This window comes from Chiloscyllium plagiosum, chromosome 38 (assembly GCF_004010195.1).
Source record: "Chiloscyllium plagiosum isolate BGI_BamShark_2017 chromosome 38, ASM401019v2, whole genome shotgun sequence".
Taxonomy (NCBI): domain Eukaryota; kingdom Metazoa; phylum Chordata; class Chondrichthyes; order Orectolobiformes; family Hemiscylliidae; genus Chiloscyllium; species Chiloscyllium plagiosum.
The window spans coordinates 8,467,335-8,491,840 of NC_057747.1; the positions used below are offsets into that span (position 1 = coordinate 8,467,335).

Consider the following 24,506-nt stretch of genomic DNA (forward strand, 5'->3'; position numbering starts at 1 on the left):
TTGCATTACAAGTGACTCCACTACACTATACACTCTCTCTCACACACACACACACACGTGCGCACACACACTCAAACACGCACAAGCACACATACTCATACACTCACGTAGACCCTCTCTCAAACACACTCACACAGACACACACATACACCCCCCACACTCACAGCCATTAACACACCCACACACACGCTTTACCAAACATGCACACACACAAACACACACTCTCTCACATGCACATGCTCACATGCACACACTCACTCTCTCTCCTGCACACGCACTCTTGTTGCTCATCATGTTGGTCCTTCCATTGAAAGGCCTGACCCAGTCACCTAACTGTACCGATCAGGACATGGTATGAGAGCTGTGATACTACCCAAATAATAAACTCTCTCCACATCGGAGAAACCAGACATTCTATTAACACTAGAGTGGGACTTGAACCCTGAGCTTCCAGTTGAGAGGCAGCAATGCCATTGACCACAAGATCCCCTTTACCTACAGTATGGAGTAGGGAATACCAAATACTTCAGACAGGAGTTCAAGACATGAAAACCAATAAAATTCATCACTCTCTGAATCATGTCTTGTAATTAACTGTTTATTGAAGCTTTATAAGGGACAAAGCAACCAGTCAGAATGCAGTGACATGAAAAGATATTGCTCATACAATAACTTACAATATAGCAGAAAGCAATACCAGGCTTAACATTGAAGAGAGACAACTCAAAGAAAAAAAATAAAAGTTGCAAAACAAATACCGTAAAAATAATAACAAGTAAATAATGATCACCTTGTTTACCTGAGCCTCAATACTGCTTCTTTAGAGCCTCTATAACGCATCCAGACCTTTCATAACCTTGAATCGCACACGTATTCAGATCATCACATTAACGTTTCTCTTCCTGTTACACTCTTCCCTACTGATAAGCCCTTGGACAGAATTTTATGCTTCCCCGCCCCTCGACTCCGTGAGGTGCTATTAATTTATTGGGCAAGAGGGTAGCAGCATAGGGCTCCCATTTCTAACCTAATTATGTCCATTGGCAGAAAGGTTTGTGAGTGGCCTCACATTCCCTACTGAAGTCCAGGGCTAAGGCGTTCCAGTCAGGTGACCCTGACCTAAACAGAAAATCCAGATATGATCTTCGCAAAGCCAAAAGTGGGGGCCTAGGGACAATACCAGACTAAACTAGAATCCCAGACTAACCACAAGAACACATGTCGACTGTGGTAAGACTTACACGATAGCACCTGCTGGATAATGAGGACATTTACGTCAGATTCCTATTTATTGACTTTAGCTCCACCTTCAACATCATAGTTCCAACTAAACTCATCTCCAAACTCCAAGACCTAGGACTCTGTTCCCCACTCTGCAACTGGATCCTCAACTTCCTGACCCACAAATCACAATCAGTAAGGATAGGGGACAACAGCTCCTCCACCATAATCCTCAATGGCGGTCCCCCACCAGCCTGTGTACTTAGCCTCTTACTATACTCCTTATACACTCACTACAGTGTGGTCAAAATCAGCTCTAACTCCACTTACAAATTTGCTGATGACACCACCGTAGTGGGTTGGATCTCAAACAATGACGAGATAGACTACAGGAAAGAGATAGAGAGCCTAATGGCATGGTGTAAAATCAATAATCCTTTCCTCAACGTGAGCAAAACAAAGGAGCTGGTTATCAGGCAGCAGAGTGCAGGACACACCCCTGTCTGTGTCAATGGTGCTGTGGTGGAGATGGTCAAGAGTTTCAAGTTCCTGGGAGTAAATATCACCAACGATCTATCCTGGTCCATCCATCTCGACATTAGTCAAGAAAGCACACCAACACTTCTACTTCCTCAGAAGGCTAAGGAAATTCAACACATCCACAATAACTCTTACTAATTTTTATAGATGCACCATAGAAAGCATCCTATCCAGATGCATCACAGAATGGCATGGCAACTGCTGTCCCCAAGATGCAAGAAACTACAGAGAGCTGTAAATGCAGACCAGACCATCACAAAAGTCAGCCTTCCATCCACTGACTCCATCCCCAATCCCTCTGCCTTGGGAAAGCAGCCAAGGTAATCAAGGACCCCTCCCATACCAGTTACAGTCTCTTCATCAGATAGAAGATACAAAAGTTTGAAAACACATACCTACAAATTCAAGAACAGCTTCTTTCCTGCTGTTATCAGACTTATGAACGCACCTCTCATATATTAGATTTGATCTTGTGCATCTTCTCTGTAGCTGTAACACTATATTCTGCATTCTGTTCTATTACCCTAATGTGCTTATGTACATTATGATTTGTCTGGTTAGCACGCAACACAATACTTGTCACTGTATCTCGGTACATGTGACAATAATAAATCAAATAAAATCAAATCAACTCAACTTTATAGCCATGGCTCAGTGGTAGCACTCTCAACTTTGAGTTAAATGATCATGACAACAAATGTCACTGAAGACTGACATTTAGTCCAATACAGGAATGTGGGAGAGCTGCATCAGAGGGAGAACGGGACTGCCACATCCTTGTATTTCAAATGAACCATCTGTCAACTAGATGTGAAAGAACCATGATAATATTTCAACGAGAAGCAGGAATGCTACGTCCAGGCAAACACTTATCCTTTAACCAACGTGTGCTCATTTAGCAAGGACTGCTGTCTGCAACAGTGTCTACATTTCACTGAGAACTCACTTGGCTGCAAAATGCTTTAAGCTGTTACAGGCATTATACAAACGCAAATCTCTCTTTTAGTTGAAGAGGATCCTATTGTAACTTTTAAACAATCCTATTGAAATTCTTGTTCTAGACACCAGGTATTACTGCAAAAAATCACTTTTGACAATTGTAGCTGCACTAACATCACTGTCACATGTAAAACAGCTATAGGGCCGACTAAAAGGAAACATTTTCAACCATGACCTGAGGTGCATGGTAGGTCCTGCTGAGTAGCACACGGAAGCATGGGTAACTGTGCTGGCTCACGAGTCGCTAATTTATAATTTACACACCAGTTCAGCTCAACATGCTCAATCTGGTTATTATTCTCGGGCTTCATGTGTTTCCTCATCTGGGGGGGATCCTCCACCCAGGCAGCTAGCCTTGCTGCTGTGTTTGGGTTTTGCACACGAGCAGTGGCCTTCTGATGTCGCCTATGAGCGCAACATGACAGGAAAGAGAAGCAATCATTCTTGAAGGTTTCATTCATGAAGGTGTAGATAATGGGATTATTGAAGGAGTTGAAGAAGCCTATTGCTTGCACAACAGCGATGATCATGTTGACAGTGACATCGTCATATATCTCGTCCAACTTGTCTGTGGAAACAGAACTCAATCAACATTGAAGAGGTCACGACCTTGGTCAGAATGTCACCCCAATCCTACAATGGTTATCAATTACGTGAGGGGTTAAGTGGTGGGATAACGAACTATAACAATGGAAATCCAAAATAACATGTCAATAGACCAAGGCAAAGACAGACTGCCATGTTCCCAATGGGTAGCAAAGTGGATTTGGCAGCATCACTTGTATCCCGTGAGCAAATTAAAAGAGAGGAAAATGCATTTTCCAGGAGACCAATCTTAGCTTTCCAACTTTTCATTGTGGGAATTAGTACGTACAATCCAGATGAGATGCTGGACACATACACCTGCTCGGTTTTCATTGCCCACTGACCTAGTCCATATGGCTATTCTCCTTTCGCATGAAAACTGTTTAGTTTGCCATCCTCATCCCTGGCTTCCTAGCATTGAACTTGTGTCCTTTGACCCCTTGCTTAAGCTCCACGCTCAGCAAGTGTGGGCTTACAACACTTTTGATGATACATATCATTTTGATTTGAAATGTTTTTAAAATGCAGCTGAAAGTTGGGGTGAGAGCCAGCCCGCAGATTATGTGCAGGCCTTCTGACCACATTCTCTCCGTGGAAATCAAATGGCCATAGCCAAGGGATTGGGGAAAGTGAGACTGGTGTGGCCTCCACTATTACACAGGTTTGTGATGGTAAGGGGACAAATACTAAAAGGTTAGGACCATGCATTTGCCAAATGAGATTTCGGCGCACAGCCAAATAACCTCCTGTGTCAACTTCCCTCTCCCAGCACGAGGTAGGCCAAAGGAATTTTTAAACAGATTTGGGGATAGTGTGGGAACACTGCAGATCATTAGACTGGTAAAGACACATGATAGGTGCAGGGGAGCAACAGTAAGAGCCTCAGTGGTGGAAGACTGAGGAGTATATAGGTCCTACCGAATTGTGGAGATGCTGAAGTCTCAGTTGACCAGTAAAGGAACTAACTTTTGCTCCTCTCAATGAGTCTCTCTTTGCTAACATTCTCCCCCCGAAGACAATCAAACTTCACTTCCATTCCTCTGGTAATTCATTCACTCCATCATTAGTCAAGTCTCAACAGGAAGGGCATGAGACTCAATGTGGCATCATTACTGAGCTCTGCTCAGGTCAGTATTGGATGGAATCCAGTGGATTCAGGCCTGATTTTCACCTTTGTTAATGTCAGGAGAGTGACAATATTTTCCCTGGAGCATCAGAGGCTGCGGGGTGGCCTTTTAGAAATTTATAAAATCATGAAGGGTGTGGATATGTTTAATAGACAAGATCTCTTCCCCAGGGTAAGGCAGCCCAAAACTAGAAGGTGAGAAGGGAAAGATTTAAAAGGGACCGAAGGGGTAACTTTTTCACGCAAAGGTGGTGTGTGTATGGAACAAGCTGCGATAGGAAGTGGTGGAGGCTGGTACAATTGCAACATTTGAAAGGCATCTGGATGAGTATATGAATAGGAAGGGTTTAGAAGGATATGGGCCAAATCCTGGCAAATGGGGCTAGATTAGGTTAGAATATCTGGTTGGCACGGATGAGTTGGACCGAAGGGTTTGATTCTTGGCTGGACAGCTCTATGACTCTATAACTCCAATCTCCCTCAAATGAGACCAAACAACTCATCACAGATCCAAGTGATAAACCAGATTTTGAGCATCTGTGCTTATATTGCTTCAATGGTTCAGAAACAAATTATATTTCACTATGGGTCTTGCCAAAAGCCCTGGGATATCTCATTACATTAACATAACATGACATAAATGTTAGTTGCTGCTGAGAGTTTAGCAAAGTAAATGCATTAAAGGTGAACATAGAACAGGGAACAGTACAGCAAGGTATAGGCCCTTCGGCCCTCAATGTTGTACCGACCTTTCATCCTACTGTAACATCAAACTAACCTACATACCCATCATTTGAATATCATCCATGTGCCTATCCAAGAGTTGCTTAAATGTCCCGAATGTCTCTGACTCTACTCCCACTACTGGCAGTGCATTCCACGCACTCATCCTACCTCTGACATCTCCCCTAAATCTTCCTCCAATCACCTTCAAATTATGCCTATCCAAGAGTTGCTTAAATGTCCCGAATGTCTCTGACTCTACTCCCACTACTGGCAGTGCATTCCACGCACTCATCCACTCTCTGTGTAAAGAACCTACCTCTGACATCTCCCCTAAATCTTCCTCCAATCACCTTCAAATTATGCCCCCTCATGATAGCTTTTTCTGCCCTGGGAATAAATCTCTGGCTATCCACTCTATTTACGCATCTCATCATCTTGTACCCTTCTAACAAGTCACCTCTCATCCTTCTTTGCTCCAATGAGAAAAGGCCTAGTTCCCTCAACGTTTCTTCATAAGACATGCCCTGCAGTCCAGGCATCATCCTGGTAAATCTCCTCTGCACCCTCTCTAAAGCTTCCTATAATGGGGTGACCAGAGCTGAACACAATATTCCAAGTGTGGTCTAACCAGGGCTTTATAGAGCTGCAGCATAACCTAGGGGCTCTTAAATTCAATCTCCCTGCTGATGAAAGTCAACACACCATACACCTTCTTACCAACCCTATCAACTTGGGTGGCAACTTTGAAGGATCTATGGATATGGACCCCAAGATCCCTCTGTTCCTCCACACTGCCAAGAATCCTGCTTTTAATCCTATAATCTGCATTCAGATTTGACCTTCCAAAGGAATCATTTCACACTTTTCCAGGTTGAACTCCATCTGCCGCTTCTTAGCCCAGTTCTGCATCCTTCGTGTTACAATCTACAACAGCCCTCCACATGATCCACAACTCTACCAACTTACAAACCCACCCTTGCACCTCCTCATCCAAGTCATTTATAAAAATCATAAGAGCAGAGGTATCAGAACTCCACTGGTCACAAAGCTAAATACTTTCTATCTACTACCATCCTCTGTCTTCCAGGGGCCAGCCAATTCTGTATCCAAACAGCTAAACTTCGCATTATCCCATGCCTCCTTACTTTCTGAATGAGCCTAGCATGGGGAACCTTATCAAATGCCTTGTTAAATTCCATGTACACCACATTCACTGCACTACCTTCATCAGTGTGTTTTGTCACACCCTCAAAGAGTTCAATAAGGCTTGTGAGGCATGACCTGGCCCTCACAAAGCCATGCTAACTATCTCTAATCAAACTACCCTTTTCCAGGTAACTATAAATCCAGTCTCTCAGAATCCTTTCCAATAATTTGCTCACCACTGATGTAAGACTGACCTATCTGTTTTTCCCAGGGTTATCCCTATTCCCTTTTTTGAACAAGGGAATAACATTTGCCATCCTCCAATCATCTGTTACTACTCCAGTGGACAGTGAGGATGCAAAGATCATCGCCAAAGGCACAGCAATCTCTTCCCTCGTTTCCCACAGTAACCCTGGATATATCCCGTCTGACCCAAGGGACTTATACAACTTCATGTTTTTCAAAGTTTCCAGCACATCCACCTTCTTAACATTAATCTATTCGAGCATATCAGCCTGTTTCATGCTGCCCTCACAAACAACAAGTTCCTTCTCAGTAGTGGATACTGAAGCAAAATATTCATTAAGGACCTCCCCTCCCTCCTCTGGCTCCAGGCACAAGCTCCCTTCACTATCCCTGATGAGCTCTACCCTCAATCTGGCCATCCTCGTGTTCCACACATAAGTGTAGAATGCCTTGGTCTTTTCCTTAATCCTACCCGCCAAGGCTTTTTCATGCCCCCTTCTAGCTCTCCGAATTCATTCTTCAGTTCTTTCCTGGCTACCTTGTAATCCTCTAAAGCCCTGTCTGATCCTTGCTTTCTCAACCTTAACTATGCTTCCTTCTTCCTCTTGACTACATGTTCCACATCCCTTGTCATCCAAAGTTCCTTCACCCTACCATCCCTTCCTTGCCTCAGTGGGACAAACCTATCAAGCACTCACAGCAAGTGCTCCATAAATAACTTACACATTTCTGTCGTGCATATACCTGAGAATATCTGCTCCCAATTTATGGTCCACAGTTCCTGCCTAATAGCATTGTAGTTCCCCCTCCCCTAAGTAAATACTTTCTCATACCATCTGGTCCCTTTCCATGAGTGTAGTAAAGGTCAGGGAGTTGTGATCACTATCACCGAAATGCTCTCCCACTGACAAATCTGACACCTGACCTGGTTCATTGCCAAGCACCAAATCCAATATGGCTTCGCCCACAGTTCGGTCTATCTACATATTGAGTCAGGAATCCTTCCTGGACACACCTGACAAAATCTGCTCCATCCAACCTATTTGCTTTAAGGACGTTCCAATCAATATTAGGAAAATTGAAGTCACCAATGACACCCTATTACTTCTACACCTTTCCAAATTCTGCCTCCCAATCTGCTCGTCCATGTCTGTATTGCTTTTGGGGGTCTATAGAAAACTCCCCATATAGTGACTGCTCCTTTCCTGTTTCTGACTTCCACCCATAGTGACTCCGTAGACAAACCCTCCTCAACAATCTCTCTTTCTGCAGCTGTGATACTATCCCTGATTAGTAATGCCACTCCCCCAACCTCTTTTACCTCCCTCCCTTTTCTTTTTGAAACATCTAAACCCCAAAACATCCAACAATGATTCCTGCCCCTGTGATATCCAAGTTTCTGTAATGGTCACAACATTGTAACTCTAAGTACTGATCCGTGCTCTAAGTTCATCACCCTTTTTCCTGACACTTCTTGCATAAAAATAGACACACTTCAACCCATCACACTGACTGTAACTTTGCCCTATCAACTGTATCTTTCCTCACAGAATCTCTGCATGTTGTATCTGTCTGTTCACCAGCTACTCCATCCTCTGATTCTAACTCAGGTTTCCATCTCCCTGCCAAACTAGTTTAAACTCTCCCAAAGAGCTCAAGCAAACATCCTGCCCAGAATATTGGCACCCCTCCAGTTCAGGAGCAACCCGTCTTCCTTGTACAGGTCCCACCTTCCCCAGAAGGTATCCCAATGATTCACATATCTGAAGCCCTCCTAAACCAGCTCTGCAGCTATATGTTCACCTGCACTCGCTGTCTGTTCCTAGCCTCACTAACCCGGGGCACCTGAGATTACTACTCTGCACGTCCTGCCTTTTAGCTTCTAACCTAACTCCCCATATTCACTTTTCAGGTCCTCATCCCTTTTGATAGCTATGTCATTGGTACCAATGTGTACCACGACTTCTGGCTGCTCACCCTCCCCCTTATGAATCATGATAGACTCAATCTGAGACATCCCTGATCCTGGCACCCGGGAGGTAACAAACCAGCTGGGAGTCTCGTTCACACCCACAGAATCTCCCGTCTGTTCCTCTAACCACTAAATCTCCTATCGCTATTGCTCTCCTATTCTCCCCCCTTCCCTTCTGAGCCACAGAGCCAGGCTCAGTGCCAGAGACCAGAGACCAGGCCATTGCGGCTTTCCCCTGGTGTTCATTCCTGCCCCACCAAACAGTATCCAAAGCAAGATACTTATTTTTAGATTAGGTTACATTAGATTAGATTACATTACGGTGTGGAAACAAGCCCTTCGGCCCAACAAGTCCACACCGACCCACCGAAGCTCAACCCACCCATACCCCTACATTTACCCCTAACCTAACACTATGGGCAATTTAGCATGGCCCAATTCACCTGACCTGCACATCTTTGGACTGTGGGAGGAAGTTTGCACATTCTCCCCGTGTCTGCGTGGGTTTCCTCCGGGTGCTCCGGTTTCCTCCCACAGTCCAAAGATGTGCAGGTCAGGTGAATTGGCCGTGCTAAATTGCCCGTAGTGTTAGGTAAGGGGTAAATGTAGGGGTGTGGGTGGGTTGCGCTTCGGCGTGGCGGTGTGGACTTGTTGGGCCGAAGGGCCTGTTTCCACACTGTAATGTAATCTAATCAAACCCGGGTCTCTGGCGCTGTGAGGCAGCAGTGCTAACCATTGTGCCACCGTGCCATCCCCCTTATTGTTGAGGGGGATGGCCACAGGGGATCCCTGCACTGTCTGCTTATTCCCTTTCCCTCTCCTGATGGTCACGTAGCTACATTTATCCTGTAACTTAGGTGCAACTGCCTCCCTGTAACTTCTCTCTATCACCCCTTCAGCCTCCCGAATGATCTGAAGTTCACCCAGCTCCAGCTCCAGTTCCCTAATACTGGAGTTAAGGAGCTGGAGTCGGGCGCACTTCTTGCAGGTGAAGTCTTCAGGGACACCAGTGGTGACCCTGACCTTCCACATTCTTCTATCCCCTCTGGTCTAAATTGCCAAAAGAGATTTTAAAAAGCCAGACCTTACCAACCCTCCACACAGAGTCTTTTTGGTTCAAGGAGGAGGACAGGTGGGAGACACTACATCTGTAGTGTTTCGGGTTTAGCCACTATATTAGTTCATTTACCCAGCATTCCCTATGTCCATGTCCACTCCTGGTTCAGCCTTCGCTCCACTGATTCATGAGGTAACTATTTAATATTCTAAATTACCTTCCTGGCTCCCTCCTAGCTCGTGCTTTCTCGACTCCCACTGCTGTAATGGAAGCTACAGATTCACAAGGTAAACGTTTAATATTCTAATTTACCTTCCCAGCTGCCCACTGGCTCATGCTCTATCGACTCCTGCTGCTGAAATAGCTAGTGAAATGGGAGTGAAAGAGTCACTTACTGAATTCAAACAGGATATACACCACATGGAATGGGGCCCAACATATGGTGAAGAGCACAACAACAGTTATCATTATAACAACAGCACGCTTCTTCTTTCTGTAGAAGAATATCAGATAATATTAGTCCTTGATGACAGGGTCTATTGATATATTATCAAAGAAACATTTAATATATTCCGACTTATATCTTCTGCATATGCTATATTTTACTGTGAAAAAATAAATAATTAAAGATGATCAACATATCGAAGTTAAGATATGATCTACTTACTGCTATAAAATGATCAACAAATGTGCCTCCTCGTAAGTACAAGGAAATAGGCCTCACCCAATCGTGGTACACACAATAGTTCAACAAAATGCAGGAAGTAACTGCATCTACACTATCGTCACTATGTTGTCAAAGGGCTGAAGTTTAACTTCAAAGAGTATCGGCTCTGTGAATTTTCTGCCTCCATCCTTCAGCTTCTCAAAGGACAATGGTTCATGGTTGCTAAGTGTAAGCAATTTTGTCTTTTTATCATTGTTATCATCAGTTGGGTTAAGCTGTCCTAACGTAAATCACTGAGTGTAAGAGTTTGATCAGCCTGTTCTGATCTCAAATTCCCAAACCCTGACAGCTTACTGTAGTGATTGGAACCAGGTGGATCTCATTGGCCATGAGATCCTTAATTGGGGTTGTTAACCTGAGCCAATCAGGGAGTCTTGGCTGACAGATATAAGCAGGAGATAGCACTGCTTTCGAAATCTAATTCAAACTGACATCTCTGGTTGCAGTCTAAGGCGACCACTGACTTTTTCATGCAGTTATTTTTACCTGAGCCAAAGATTTGTTTTTTATTTCTCAATTCTAGACTGGAAAATTGACACAGATAAGAGCAAAATACCAGAACCCTTTGGCTTCAAACTTTTTCTCAAATGATGTATGTGTGCATATGTTAATACTTTTTGAAAATAAACAAATTTGGTGTTGATAGTTCAAAAAAAAAATAAAAAAATAAGCAGGAGATCAACTGTCATTGCTGTTGTTTCTTTATATCTTTATGTGAAACTGGGATTTGAGGTTTGTCCTGGCTTTGCTCCTCTCCCTTGTAAAATTGCTGTCTCTTGTTTCAGCTGTAAATGTAACTGTTTGTTTGTTGTAAACTGTTTTTGTAATGTGATTAATAAAATAAAACAAAAATAAGCAGGAGATTTAGAGCCCGGGTGTCCTTAGAGAAGGAGCACACGGTGTCCACCAACACCCTGGAGTTGTTCAGGGAGAGGTGGCCGCCGCAGGGAGTGGAGTGCATTATTTCTCCCTCCAACTCTATTTTGATTTAGTCCCTACCCTCCCCTTCACTGTTTTGATCACACAGCACTGCCCTTTGATGTGAAGGGCAGTGTTTGTCACTGGCCACCCGGGTGTTTTCCTAAAAAAAAAAAAAAAAAAAAAAAAAAAAAAAAAAAAAAAAAAAAAAAAAAAAAAAAAAAAAAAAAAAAAAAAAAAAAGGGAGTGGAGTGCATTATTTCTCCCTCCAACTCTATTTTGATTTGATCCCTGCCCTCCTCTTCACTGTTTGATCACACAGTATTGCCCTTTGATGAGAAGGGCACTGCTTGTCACTGGCCACTCGGGTGTTTCCTTTCTTCCTGGTGGTGGAAATTTGAATAAAGATTCGTGCACCTTGTGTCTCTCACTGTGTCTCACACCTGCACACACACAATATGGGTGCGGGGGAAAAATAAGCACTACCGCAGTTAGGTGGTAGTGTGGGGGTAATAAAAAAAATAAACAGGAGATTCAGAGCCTGGGTGTCTCTGGAGGAGGAGCACGCAGTGTCAACCAACACCCTTGAGCTGTTCAGGGAGAGGTGGGCACCGCAGAAAATGGAGTATATTATTTCCCCCTCCAACTCTATTTTGATTTAATCCCTGCCCTCCCCTTCACTGTTTGATCACGCAGCATTGCCCTCTAAGAAGGACACTGCTTGTCACTGGCCACTTGGGTGTTTGCTTTGTTCCTGGTGATGGAAATCGAATAAAGATTTGTACACCTTGTGTCTTTCACTGTGTCCCACACCTGCACACACAAAAAAAAAGAGATTCAGAAAGTCTCTTGATTCTAGGTCAGAGCCCATATACGAACCATATGTAAATAAAGAGCAACTTGGTGACAGAATACATGCTATAGTACATTTACCCACTATAGTATTGTATTTCTACCTATTTCTATCTAATTAAGTCAAATTAAGTCGATCTGAAGAAAAGTCAGTGGACCTGAAACATTAACTTTGATTTCACTCCACAGATCTGTCAGACCTGCAGACATTACCCAGCAATTTCTACTTTTTGTTGTCAAAGTTTAGTTAACATAGTCTTAGGGTAGTCAGATAGATTCATAGTCATAGATCATTTTGTGATATTTTCAACCGATTTTATCTTTAATGAAAAGCTATCACAAATTATTTTTCTGAATTTAACAATATTGGGTAAATGTATTCCAAAGGGTAATTCAAACCCGTGATTTATGATTACTGCTACACATGTCATCAGGAACGTCACAGGAACATTCCTGGTCTGACAGCTGAACTCCAGTTGAATACAAGTGTTATTGGGGTAAACAAAAGCTTTCACTTCCTGGCTCACTCAATTCAGAAGTCGAGATATTTCCTGGATTTAATCATTTCTGGAAGTTTAGTACCATTACATCTCTGGAGCTCCATCCTTTAAAATCCTAGGACGCAATCCATCAGGCCCAGGGTCTTTAACCCCATTAGCTTCCCAAGAAATATTTCTCTAGTGATAGCTGTTGTATTTATTTTCCTCCCCTATTCTCACCACTCGATTATTTAGCACTTTCGAAATGCTATTAGTGTTCTTTTGGAGACTAATGCATGGTACTTATTCAATTTCTCTACCATTTCCTAGTTCTCCATTATTAATGCCCCAGCCTCCTTCTCTAAAGGGCTTTATGTTTACTTTCACCACTCTCTTCCTTTTCATATATTTAAATAAGCTCTTGCTGACTGTTTTGATATTACTTGCTGGTTTACAGGCATAGCTTATTTTCTCCCTCTTTATTGTTGTTTGGTTATATTTTAATGGTTTTTAGAGAGCTCCCAATTCTCTGGTTAATCACTAATCTTTGCCACATTTCTTAACATTGTTGATTGGCCATGGTTGGTTTTACCCGTCAATAGAATCCTTCCTTACTGGGACATAACATTGTTGTTTAGGAGAAAGTGAGGACTGCAGATGCTGAAAAATGTGTTGCTGGAAAAGCGCAGCAGGTCAGGTAGCATTCAAGGAGCAGGAGAATCAACGTTTCGGGCATAAGCCCTTCTTCAGGGGCTTGTTTGTCATGAACTATTTTCTTAAATGACTGCTGTCAATCATCTTTTCTCCGAAACGTCTTTCCCAGCTGACTACAGTCAATTCTGCCCTCTCATTTATGATTAAACCTTATTTAGGTTTAGTACAGTTGTTTCCAACCCAAGTTCCTCACCATCAAACTGAATGCTAAATTCTACCATGTAATGGTCACTGTTTTCTTAGGGATCTTTTACTCGGAGATCATGTATTAAAACTGCCTCATTACACATCACCAGATCCAAAGCAGTCTGATTCATGGTTGGATCCACAACATATTATTCTAGGAAACTGTCCTTATTACACTCTGTGAATTATTCATCATGACTTCCTCTGTCAACAGATGAACTCAATCTACATGAAGACTAAAATCACCCGTGACTAATGTATTGTCTTTTTTATATACACTTATTATCTCCTGATTTATTCTCTAATCCATTATATTGCTACTGTTAGGGATCCTTTAAAGTCTGATCACTATCTTCTTGCCTTTTTCATTTCTTATCTCCATCCATATGGATTCTACATAATCAGATTCAAGACCATATCTTGCTGTTGTACTAATTCCATCCTGTACCAACAACGCTATCTCATGACACTTTCTAATCTGCCTGTCCTTTTAAAAAACACCTGAAGGTTTAGTCCCCAGTTTTGATCTCCTTGTGACTGCCGCTGTCGCTAGAACAGTATGCCCATTAGGCCCTATTTGCCCTGTCAATCTTTCTCTTCTGTCTTTTCTCTTCTGCCAGTGTCCCAGAGCAATGCAGGGGTGGTCAGTGCCTGGAGTGGGATTGCAGCCGGCAGCCTGGAGCGGAGTGGGGGTGGCTAGTGGACTGGAATAGAGTGGGGACAGCCAGTGGCCTGGAGAGGGGACTGTGGCCAATGGTCTGGACCAGAGTGGGGACGGCCAGCGTCTGGAATGAAGATAGGTACTGGTTGAGAACCAGTGGCGCTCAGTCAGATCATGTGGAATCTCTTATAGAAAGACTATAGTATCTATCTTTTTAGCTTTACTTCTTATTTTCCTAACTTGCACTGATGTTTTGCATATCTGTAAGGTGGGGCAACATTTTTCTTAACTTTCTCTACACTTTTGTAGCTAGGATTTGTACCTGGACACTTTGTACCTGAGATGGCGCGATGTGTTGGCGATATTGTACACTTTTCACTGTATTCTTGTACTTTTGTAACCTGACTACACGTGACAATAAACCTAATTCTAATTCTAAATTCAATTCTTTGGTTTTGTTCTGAATATTATGTGCATTTAAAGTGCTTACTTTGCAATCTTGGACATTTCCCTTTGGTTCAGGGCAGTGAGAAAGGAGTTATCCCCCACACGTTTCTTGATCCAGAGCTCAAAAGCAATTCTGCTGTAAAGAAGCAGCATTACCAACTGGGGCAGCAGGAACAGTGCCACCAGAATGAAAACAGCGTAGGCTTTTCGGAGTGAAGCAGAGTTCCAGCACTCGAGGCAGGAGACGTACCGACGTTCATAGAGAAAATCATACTTCACCTGTGAATAAAAAGGACTGCCTGTTATTTTTTAAAGCAGCTTATTTTTGCTGAATAAGCTAAATAACTACTTAAACATATTTTACCAAAATATTGCTATTTGCACAGCAAGTGAGGCAATAATTTTATTTCAGCTCAGATTTTACAGCAGTGAGATTGGTGTTGTGAATTTTGCCAGTTACCTAACCATTACACTAACTCATAGTCACGTGCTTTCTGACCTGTACTGTCTCCTCACTTGGGAAATGCCTCAGATTTAAAATAAATATAACTGAATTCATATTAGAAGTGCCTCAAGGTCTTTGTTAAGCAATGTTTGACATTGAGCCACATAAGCCAATACTACGGTCGATAACAGAAAGCAATAGTTTTTCTCGGTATAGTCATTCTTGGGCATGGGAAAGGGCAGGATGTGTTGCTCATCCCTAGTTGCGCTAGTGAGCTCCCTTTTGCCACTAACTTACTACTTATTTCTATTCATGTCTCAGACCACTGCTGTCCATCTGGTGTCAGTAAATACACAGGGCTGTTAGAGAGGGAGAGAGGGCCAGCAATTTGACCTGGCAACAGTGAAGGAGTAGTGATCTCCACCCCCCCTTCCAATCAGGTAAGTGAGTAGTGCTGTATTGAGAATGTCACATGGTGAATAATACAGACCTCATGGTCTTGGGCATGGGTTGGAACCTCACCATGACAGATGGTTGAAATTTGGGTTCAATAAAATCCATCAATAAAGCATAGTATCCACTATCAAGTCTTATGAAAACCTATCTGCTTCACTAATCTCCTTTAGGGAAGGAAATCTGACATCCTTACCTGATCTGTGTATATGTAACTCAAGGCAGGGTGATTGACTCTACAGCAGTTCAAGTGAAGTACAGGTAGACAACACTAGCCATATCTCCGTACAAAAATGAAGAATCAACGTGAACTACATACAAGTTGCACTGCAGCAATTCACCAGAGCTGGTCTGATAGCACCATCTAAACCATGACCTCTACCACCTAGAAGGACCTACCTGGATGGAGTCAATTTAGGGCAGCACGATGGCTCAGCGGTTAGCACCACTGCCTCACAGCGCCAGGGACCCTGGTTCAATTCCACCTGTCAGTGTGGAGTTTGCACAGATGTTGCCCCTGTGTCTGTGTGGGTTTCCTCTGTATCATCCGGTTTCCTCCCACAGTTGAAAGATGTGCAGGTGAGGTGGATTGGCCATGACAAATGACCCATAGTGTCCAGGAATGTGCAGATTAGGTGAATTAGCCATGCAGGGTTTCAGGTTTGGGGTAGGTCTGTGTGGGGTGCTCTTCTGAAGGGTGGGTGTGGACTCAATGGGGCAGATGTGTGATCAGAACTGTGCGATCAGAACAAATGTGCCTCCACGCTGTAGGGATTCTATGATGACAAGGGTAGCAGATACATGGGAACACCTGCGCTCGTAAGTTGTCCTCTAAGCCAGTCACTATCCTGCTTTGGAATTATATTCCTGCTCATTCTCTGTCAATGGATCAAAATCATGAAACCCTTTCAGATGTAGGTTTGCCCATTGAGCTGGAAGGTTCATTTTCAGACATTTCATCACACTACTAGGTAACATCTTCAGTGGGCCTCAGGCAAAGCACTGCTGAAAATTCCCTGCTTTCTGTTTATATCTTTGGGTTTCTTTGGGTTGGTGATGTCATTTCCTGTGATGATGTTATTTCCTGTGGTGATTTCACTTCCTGTTCCTTTTCTCAGGGGGTGGTAGATGGAGTCTAACTCGATGTGTTTGTTGATAGAGTTCGATTGAAATCCTCTCTGTAACAACATTGCAGGTCTATGTGCAGCACTGGGAGTGCTGTTCATCACCACTGTCCCAAGGGCAATAGGGATAGGTAGTAAATGCTGGCCCAGACAGTGACACTGTATCCTGTGAAAGAATTAAAAGCACATTTCAAGGTCAGGATGATGAATAACTTGGAAGGTAACTTCCAAGTGATCGGGACTACTGCCCTCACATTCTCAGAGGTAAAGATCAAAGGCTGAAGGGGGACACTCAAAGTATAGAGAGAGATGTGGAAAGGTATAAGGAGGAAATTTTAGAGCTTAGGGCTTTGGCAATGCAAAACATAGCCACCACTGGGGAAAGGATCAAAATCAGAACTTGAAGCGTACAGAGATCTTGGGAAGATATAGGACTGGAGTTAAAGATCTATGAGTGAGGGAGATGAACAGTTTGGTGTAAAAAAAAAGAGATGAGAACTTTAAAAATTGAGTCTGTAAGCACAGGAATGAATGGGAGTTCAAATACAGTCCATGGGCCTTGAGATGAACTCAAGTTTATGGAGGATGGAAGTAGGACCCCACCCAGGAAAACTTTGGGATCTTCAAGTCTAAAGTAAGAAAAAGTATGGTTGAAGTTTCTGGAGCTGGGAAGAAATGTTTTGTGTTCACAACAAAGCTGGATGATCATGAGAATTCATTGCCTGTTTAAATGGGAAATAAACAGACAGACGTGTTAGAAACTTAAAGAACAGACAGTCACCGAGTAGGGTGAGCTGGCACTGTCACAAGGGGGAGATGTACACTCTTAGTAATGGGGCAGATGTGTGATTAGAACTGTATGGTCAGAACAAATGTGACACCAATGTTACAGGTGGGTTAGTTCAACCTCAGACCAGTGAGATGGAGTCAGCGGTTAGACAACAGTTTGTGGCTGCGGTCTAAAGGCATGGCTTCTCTAGATTTAGTCAAAGTAATTTTCTGATCATCCATTACCAGAGGCTATATGAGTAGTTTGATAAATTAGATTCAGTGGATGGATCAAGAGATGATACTGAGGTAGTCAGTATATACAGTGTTATTGTCTGAGGGTGAATAGAGATAAATGTTGGAGCAGAAAGGGAAGAAATTGTGCACCTCATGCTCAAGGAAAAGTTAATCTCTTCTGTTCATCTCTATAACTTCCTCTAGGCTCTAACTTTCCGTAATATCTGCACATCTTCATTCCGTCATCCAGTACATCTCCCATCGTAGCTGCTCCACATGTTATCGGCTGCACGGACCTTAAGCTCTGAAGATTCCACCGTAAACCTTTCTCGCTGGTTATGTCTCTCCCCCCTCCTTTAGGTCTATCCTTAAAACTGACCTCTTTGACCAAGACTTCTCTCACGTGCCCTGATGTCTCTTTTTGTAGGCGAAAGTGAGGACTGCAGATGCTGGAGATTAGAGTCAAGAGTGTGGTGCTGGAAAAGCACAGCAGGTCAGGCAGCATCCGAGGAGCAGGAAAATCAACGTTTCAGGCAAAAGCCCTTCATCAGGAATGAGGCTGGGAGTCTTGGGGGTGGAGAGATTTTTTTGTAGCTCCACGCCAAATTGTTTTTGAGGCACTCGTGGATGTTTTAACAAGCCTAAACTTGCTTTAGAAATACAAAATCGGGCCATTAACTGAGCAACCCATTTTTATGTACACATACGCACACAGATATATATATCACAAAGGTTAATGTCTCCTCGATCTTAAGGTGAAATGACCAACAGAGATGAGATTGGCCAATGGACATTTCTGCTGTACTATAGATCTTCTTGATCTTTTCAAAACATTCTGTAGAATATTCTGAAAAGGAAGGATCAGGTTGGATTCATGCCCATGTGATCTGGATGCCAAACAGAAGAAACTATTGAAATGTCAAAAAAAAAAGGCAAGCGATAGTCTTAAAATTCTTGTGATATCCCTGGAGTATGGGAGGAGGCGAATCAGCCCATTGAGTCTGCACTGATCCTCTGAACAGCATTTACTCCCCATAACCCCACATGCCATGGCTAACCCACACATCTATGAACACTACAGGGTATTTTTTATCATGGCCAATCCACCTAACCTGCTCATCTTTGGATGTGGGAGGAAACCAGAGCACCCAAACAAAACTTATGCCGCCAAAGGGAGAACATGCAAATTTCAGACAGACAGACAAATCGCCTGAGGCTCAAGTCGAACCCAGGTCTCTGGCGCTGAGGGAGCAGTGCTAACCACTGTGTTACACAGACTCGCAAATCAGTAGAGAAAACTGCTTTGGCTAACAACGATGCCATAATGCTAACAAGAGTTAATTTTTCTGTTGAAAGAAAAACCAAACAAAAGGGTCTCTTGGCATTCATGAAACAAAACATACTCATCTACAAAGGTGAAAACTGGATCTTGATAACTTGGCCTGAATGAAATGTTTTTTTTCTCCTGCTATGATGGGGGAGTTGAGTCTGCTTCAAAGCTGTATATTATAGTTCTTTGGAACTGTTTCGGTAATATTTCATGTCTCACAGAGAAGAATGGAGCATAGCAATTTGATTTGAAAGACATATCTCAGTTACATTAATTCATTCATGTGAAAGTACCTTTCCTTTAGTTTGGTTTAGATTAGATTAGATTAGATTACTTACAGTGTGGAAACAGGCCCTTCGGCCCAACAAGTCCACACCGCCCCGCCGAAGCGCAACCCACCCATACCCCTACATTTACCCCTTACCTAACACTACGGGCAATTTAGCATAGCCAATTCACCTGACCTGCACATCTTTGGACTGTGGGAGGAAACCCACGCAGACACGGGGAGAACGTGCAAACTCCACACAGTCAGTCGCCTGAGGCGGGAATTGAACCCGGGTCTCTGGCGCTGTGAGGCAGCAGTGCTAACCACTGTGCCACCGTGCCGCCCACTTAGTTTGTGTGCAAAATTAATGTTCAATTAATGTTGATTAAATTTGTTTGGTAAAGTATGAGTCTTAAAGCACTTCTCTTCATGAGTTACTAAGAAGTACTGCTTTTAAGCACCAGGCTCTCATTATTTGTGAGTTTTGAGAAGATTGTATCTCATTATTTGTATTTTAAATTGAATAAATGAATCCAGAATGTTTTATTTTGAATAATGCATTAATACAAAGTAAATGAGAGAACTTGCCTCAAGTTGTTGAACGTACAACATAGGAGATCCAACAATTACAGCCACTGCCCATGCGAATCCTGGCAATGAAAAGTATGTTAGCACTGTTCTTCCTGAACTCATTTCCAGTCAAATTACGAAAACAAAACATATATAATCACGGGAGGATGGCATAGATGGAGCGTTTAGTTATGCTGTTTTTACTGTGATACATAGTTTCCTAGGCCTAATTCTGCCATGCTCATATATACCAATAGTCTGAGAATTGGGACTACAATTTATCGAAACTGCATGGTCGGGGTTCTGGTTGCTTATCCCTAATTTCAACACAAACTGGGAGCAATTGGCCATAAAGCGCTAAAAAAGCAAGGAATTTTAGACATTAAGCCCAAATCCGCTTAAGATGGCCTTTTCCCTGATCTCGTACCTGAATCGCTTCTCAATTCTGTCAGCTCCCCAATCTCCATTCCTTCTTTTTCCCATTTCACTCACACCAAAAAAGAGAATGTTTTGAGATTGCAGGCTCTGCATTTTGAAATTTGTAACAAACTGCAGCTGTCTGAAGTTGGAGAGCTGTTTCCGGGTGGTCTTCCTTCAACTCAAGAACACCTAAAGCTACTCAAATTGATTATGTATCCATCTCATTGTGCTAACAGTGACATTGCCTGACACAATCTAAATGTGCATCACTTGATTTGTCCAAGTGGCAAAACACACGTGGTATCTCAGCTATATAGCAGTCCCACTTCCATCACATGGAATTTTTAAAAATTGGTCCCTCACACCAACCTCTAGTCTCCGCCAAACCTGCCTGCTGTTTTTGCGCCATCCACAAAACCTTGACACAACACTATGGGATCATCGTCTGCCTGGAGGTGAGTCGTTGCCTCATAACTGGGAGGACACTTGCGGTGCAATGGTAGAATCCCCAGCTCTGAGCTGGGTTCATATCCCATCTGCTCCAGAAGTGTGTCAAAACATCTCTGAACAGCTTAGAAAATGGAGCTCAGTCTCAGAGTGTCTTCCTGCGGTGACACTGACGCAAGCTAAAGGGATAAGCAATCTGAGGGCCAGCGTTCCTGTGTAACAAATGCCTCCAATTGGCTGAGGCCGATGGTAAGACACAGCCTTACATTGCTCGGTCATGTTAAAAGCTTAATCACTGATTAGAGTCATAACTGATTGTATTTATGGGTGGCTCAATGACTAGCCCTGCTGCCTCATAGTACCAGGGGCCCAGACCCGATTCCAGCCTTGGAGGATTGTCTGTGTGGAGTTTGCATATTCTCCCCATGTCTGCATGGGTTTCCTCCAGGGGCTCTGGTTACTTTCTGTGATGTGCAAGTTAGGTGGATTGGCCATGGGTTACGCAGGGTGACAGGGATGCGGGTGGGATGCTCTTTGAAGGGTCAGTGCAGACACAATGGGCTAAATGGCCTGTTTCTGCACCGTAGGGATTCTATGCTTCTGATCTCTGATAGCTTTATGGCCAATTGCTCCCAGTTTGTGTTGAAATTAGGGATAAGCAACCAGAACCGTGACCATGCAGTTTCGATAAATTGTAGTAAGATATATCTCTAATATATCTTAATATATCAGATATATTAAGATGGAAAGTCTCTGGGCTGATTTTCTCCTCCGACACAGGAAGTGCTGGTGTTTTGAGCTGTTGGCCTGAGTTGTGTGGGTGCTGCTAATATCTGCTTAACAGAGTTGAGATCATCAATGTGCAATAGGAGTGGAAATGTGAGTACATTGGGCTGGCTGGACATAGAGCATCTCCACATGAGCACTCTGCCCACTCGCCTGATAGTGTCCACTGCCAACCTCCTACCACCCAACTTTGCCATTTCGGCTCAGTTTTGGGCATCACTGCAAAGTCTGATAATTGTTGCCCATTCCCAATCGCTCTTGAATTGAATGGCTTTATAGGTCATTTCAGAGGTCAGTTAAAGGTCAACCACATTGCTGAGATCTGGAGTCACATGTAGGCCAGACCAGGTAAAAACAGCAGATTTCCTTCTCTAAAGCACTTCAGTGAACCAGATGGGTTTTACTGATAATCAAGAGTGGTTACATGGTCACCATTAAATTAGCTTTTAATCCCCCTCTTGGCCCACTGGATTGCAATCCAATGACATTGGCACTATGCCAACACCTCCCTAGTGTAGGTTTTACCTGCAATGTGCCAAAAGGAGGGACTGAGTGAGATGGAAGAGGTTAAAAGAGTTGTTAGTGGAGATGGAGCAGTAGTAGATATGGTGAGGTATCCCCAGTAGAAACACTGAGGGCAAGAAGACTCGGAACTTGGAGGATGAAGTTGCTGAGGGCCATTGAGTGGAGATGCTGCAGGAAATAGTGGGAATTGTGGACCAGTAGCTTGGTGATTGACATAACTCCGTGCAGGCCCAGTATCCCATCACCAATTCACCCTTTACTTACATGTGCATATTACATGACACTGACCTAGGCAGCACGGAGCCAGCTCCTACAGTGAGCAGAACCACTGACTGTCCTGTTTATATCTATCAGTGAGGCCTCCCCGATTGGCCTAGGTTAACAGCCCCAATCAGGGAACTCACATTGAACGAGGTCCACCTTGCTGACCTCTGCATATCACTGCAGTGATCTTACTGTGCAGTGGCAGAATTAGAATGACTAGGAGGTAGTGGGAAGAAGATGGTAGCATTACTGTGACTTTCTTCCTGGCATTGCTGGACATTTTGCTTTGTCTGAGAGGTAGGGGTGCTGTCTGGGAAGGGGCTGCCTGGGGATTAGTAGAGTGATTTCCCAATCTGCTAGTTTCCAGCTTGCCTCTCCAACAGCGCCTCCAAGACCCTGTCTAAAATACAGAGTGCAAGTTTCCCTTCTAGGTCATGTCCTCAATGATAATGGATCAAGCATCACAGTGAGACGTGCTGTTCCTGTGGGCAGTACTGTAGCTCAGTGGTTAGCGTTACTGACTCACAGCGCCAGTGACCCGAGTTCCATTCCACCCTTGGGCAACAGTCTATATGGAATTTGCACGTTCTCCGTGTCTGTGTGGGTTTCCTCCGATTGCTCTGGTTTCCTCCAACAGTCCAAAGACGTGGAGCTTATTTGGATTTTAGGGTTACCAGGATGGTTAGGTGGGTCTGGGTGGCGTGCTCTTGGGAGGTTGGTATGGATTCAAAGGGCCAAATGGCCTGCTCCCACACTGAGGGGATTCTATGACCTGCTGTTTCAATGTGGCTTCACCAACAAGAACCTCCTGGCAGTGGTTAGCACTCCTGCCACACGATTGCAAGAGGACTGTTGTATAATGAGCGAGCTGAAGAGAAAATGGCATGAGAAAATTCAACATTGGCCACAGCCGACTATGAATCTCAACAAATACAATACTTTGCCAAAAGAAAAGTCCAGTCCATTGCCTCCAATTGACAGCACAGCACTTTTCATTGTCTCAATGGCTTTGGCACTCTTACAGATTTGGTTGGTGAGCAAAGCCTAACTCCGCGACAATCGGTTGGCACCAACATTGCTTCCAATCTTCTGACCGGCTTTCGAGAATACTTGGTCGGCAATTGGCATACTGACACGCCAATCGTCATGCAAGGAACATTGGTGTAGTGCACCTTGGAGGGAATGATTGCACTGTCATACAATGAGTGTGCAAGAACTTGGTTAATCAGAATTTACCAGTCCAGATCTTTAGCTTACCACGGGCAAACTTCCATTAGATTTCCTATCCAACCAGACACAACTTCTCTACAACTGGCACTTCAGGTTATCTGAGATTGGCTTATTGTGATTTCACTGTAATTGAATTTAAGTTCTATAGGGTAACTGTAATAGGATTTGAACCCCAGCCCCAGAGGAGTAGGCTAATCACTCTTCCAATGACAGTATCACCACGTTATCATCTTATGCATAATTAGGATGTACAGAAGACCTACCGAGCATTTTGCATGCCCTTGTGTTCAGGTAATGCCTTCTCAGTGGGTGCACTATTCCTTCATATCGCTCCACTGCTATACACGTCATTGTTAGGACGCAGCTCACCACAGCTGTAGTCTGAACAAAAGGAACCATCTTGCAGACAAAAGTGCCTGGAAATTAGAAATCAGATGAAAGGTTGAAAAATTATCAGCTGTACATCTGATACTTTGTACATCTATCAAACAATATCAAACCAGTTGGTACTGCAGGATTTAATTAGATGGATGTTCAGTTCTTAAGTGGCTACTAGCAAAGGCGCATTCAACAGGGAAAAAGTGTATTAATTACTTAGACTTTATTCCATATAGCTCAGAGCTCCAACTTTCTACAGAGATCTACAAATTGACCAGCCAGTGCACAAACAATGGAAGTTACTATGCATAACAAGCTAGATGGATCTGCTCAAGGCTGTAACAGCAGTAAGGATAGATTACATCTAGTCATAGAGTCATAGAGATGTACAGCACGGAAACAGATCCTTTGGTCCAACCTGCCCATGCCGACCAGATATCCCAACCCAATCTAGTCCCACCTGCCAGCACCCGGCCCATATCCCTCCAAACCCTTCCTATACATATACCCATCCAAATGCCTCTTAAATGTTGCAATTGTACCAGCCTTCACCACTTCCTCTGGCAGCTCATTCCATACCCGTACCACCCCCTGTGTGAAAAAGTTGACCCTTAGGTCTCTTTTATATCTTTCCCCTCTCACCCTAAACCTATGCCCTC

General features: G+C 43.5%; 1 protein-coding gene across 2 annotated transcripts in view; it reads right to left on the reverse strand.

The window, feature by feature from the left end:
* Positions 1-2,350: 2,350 nt before the first annotated feature.
* The window catches only part of LOC122541704 (pyroglutamylated RF-amide peptide receptor-like), a 58,866-nt gene continuing 36,710 nt past the window's right edge, over positions 2,351-24,506 (reverse strand). For both annotated transcript variants that reach the window (XM_043678596.1, XM_043678595.1), the window contains 5 exons: positions 23,733-23,885; positions 19,816-19,877; positions 14,646-14,881; positions 10,014-10,111; positions 2,351-3,328 (listed from right to left, as the gene is read on the reverse strand). In XM_043678596.1, the coding sequence (XP_043534531.1) occupies positions 2,925-3,328; positions 10,014-10,111; positions 14,646-14,881; positions 19,816-19,877; positions 23,733-23,885 (953 nt within the window). In that variant the 3' untranslated portion in view covers positions 2,351-2,924. The remainder of the gene's footprint in view (positions 3,329-10,013; positions 10,112-14,645; positions 14,882-19,815; positions 19,878-23,732; positions 23,886-24,506) is intronic.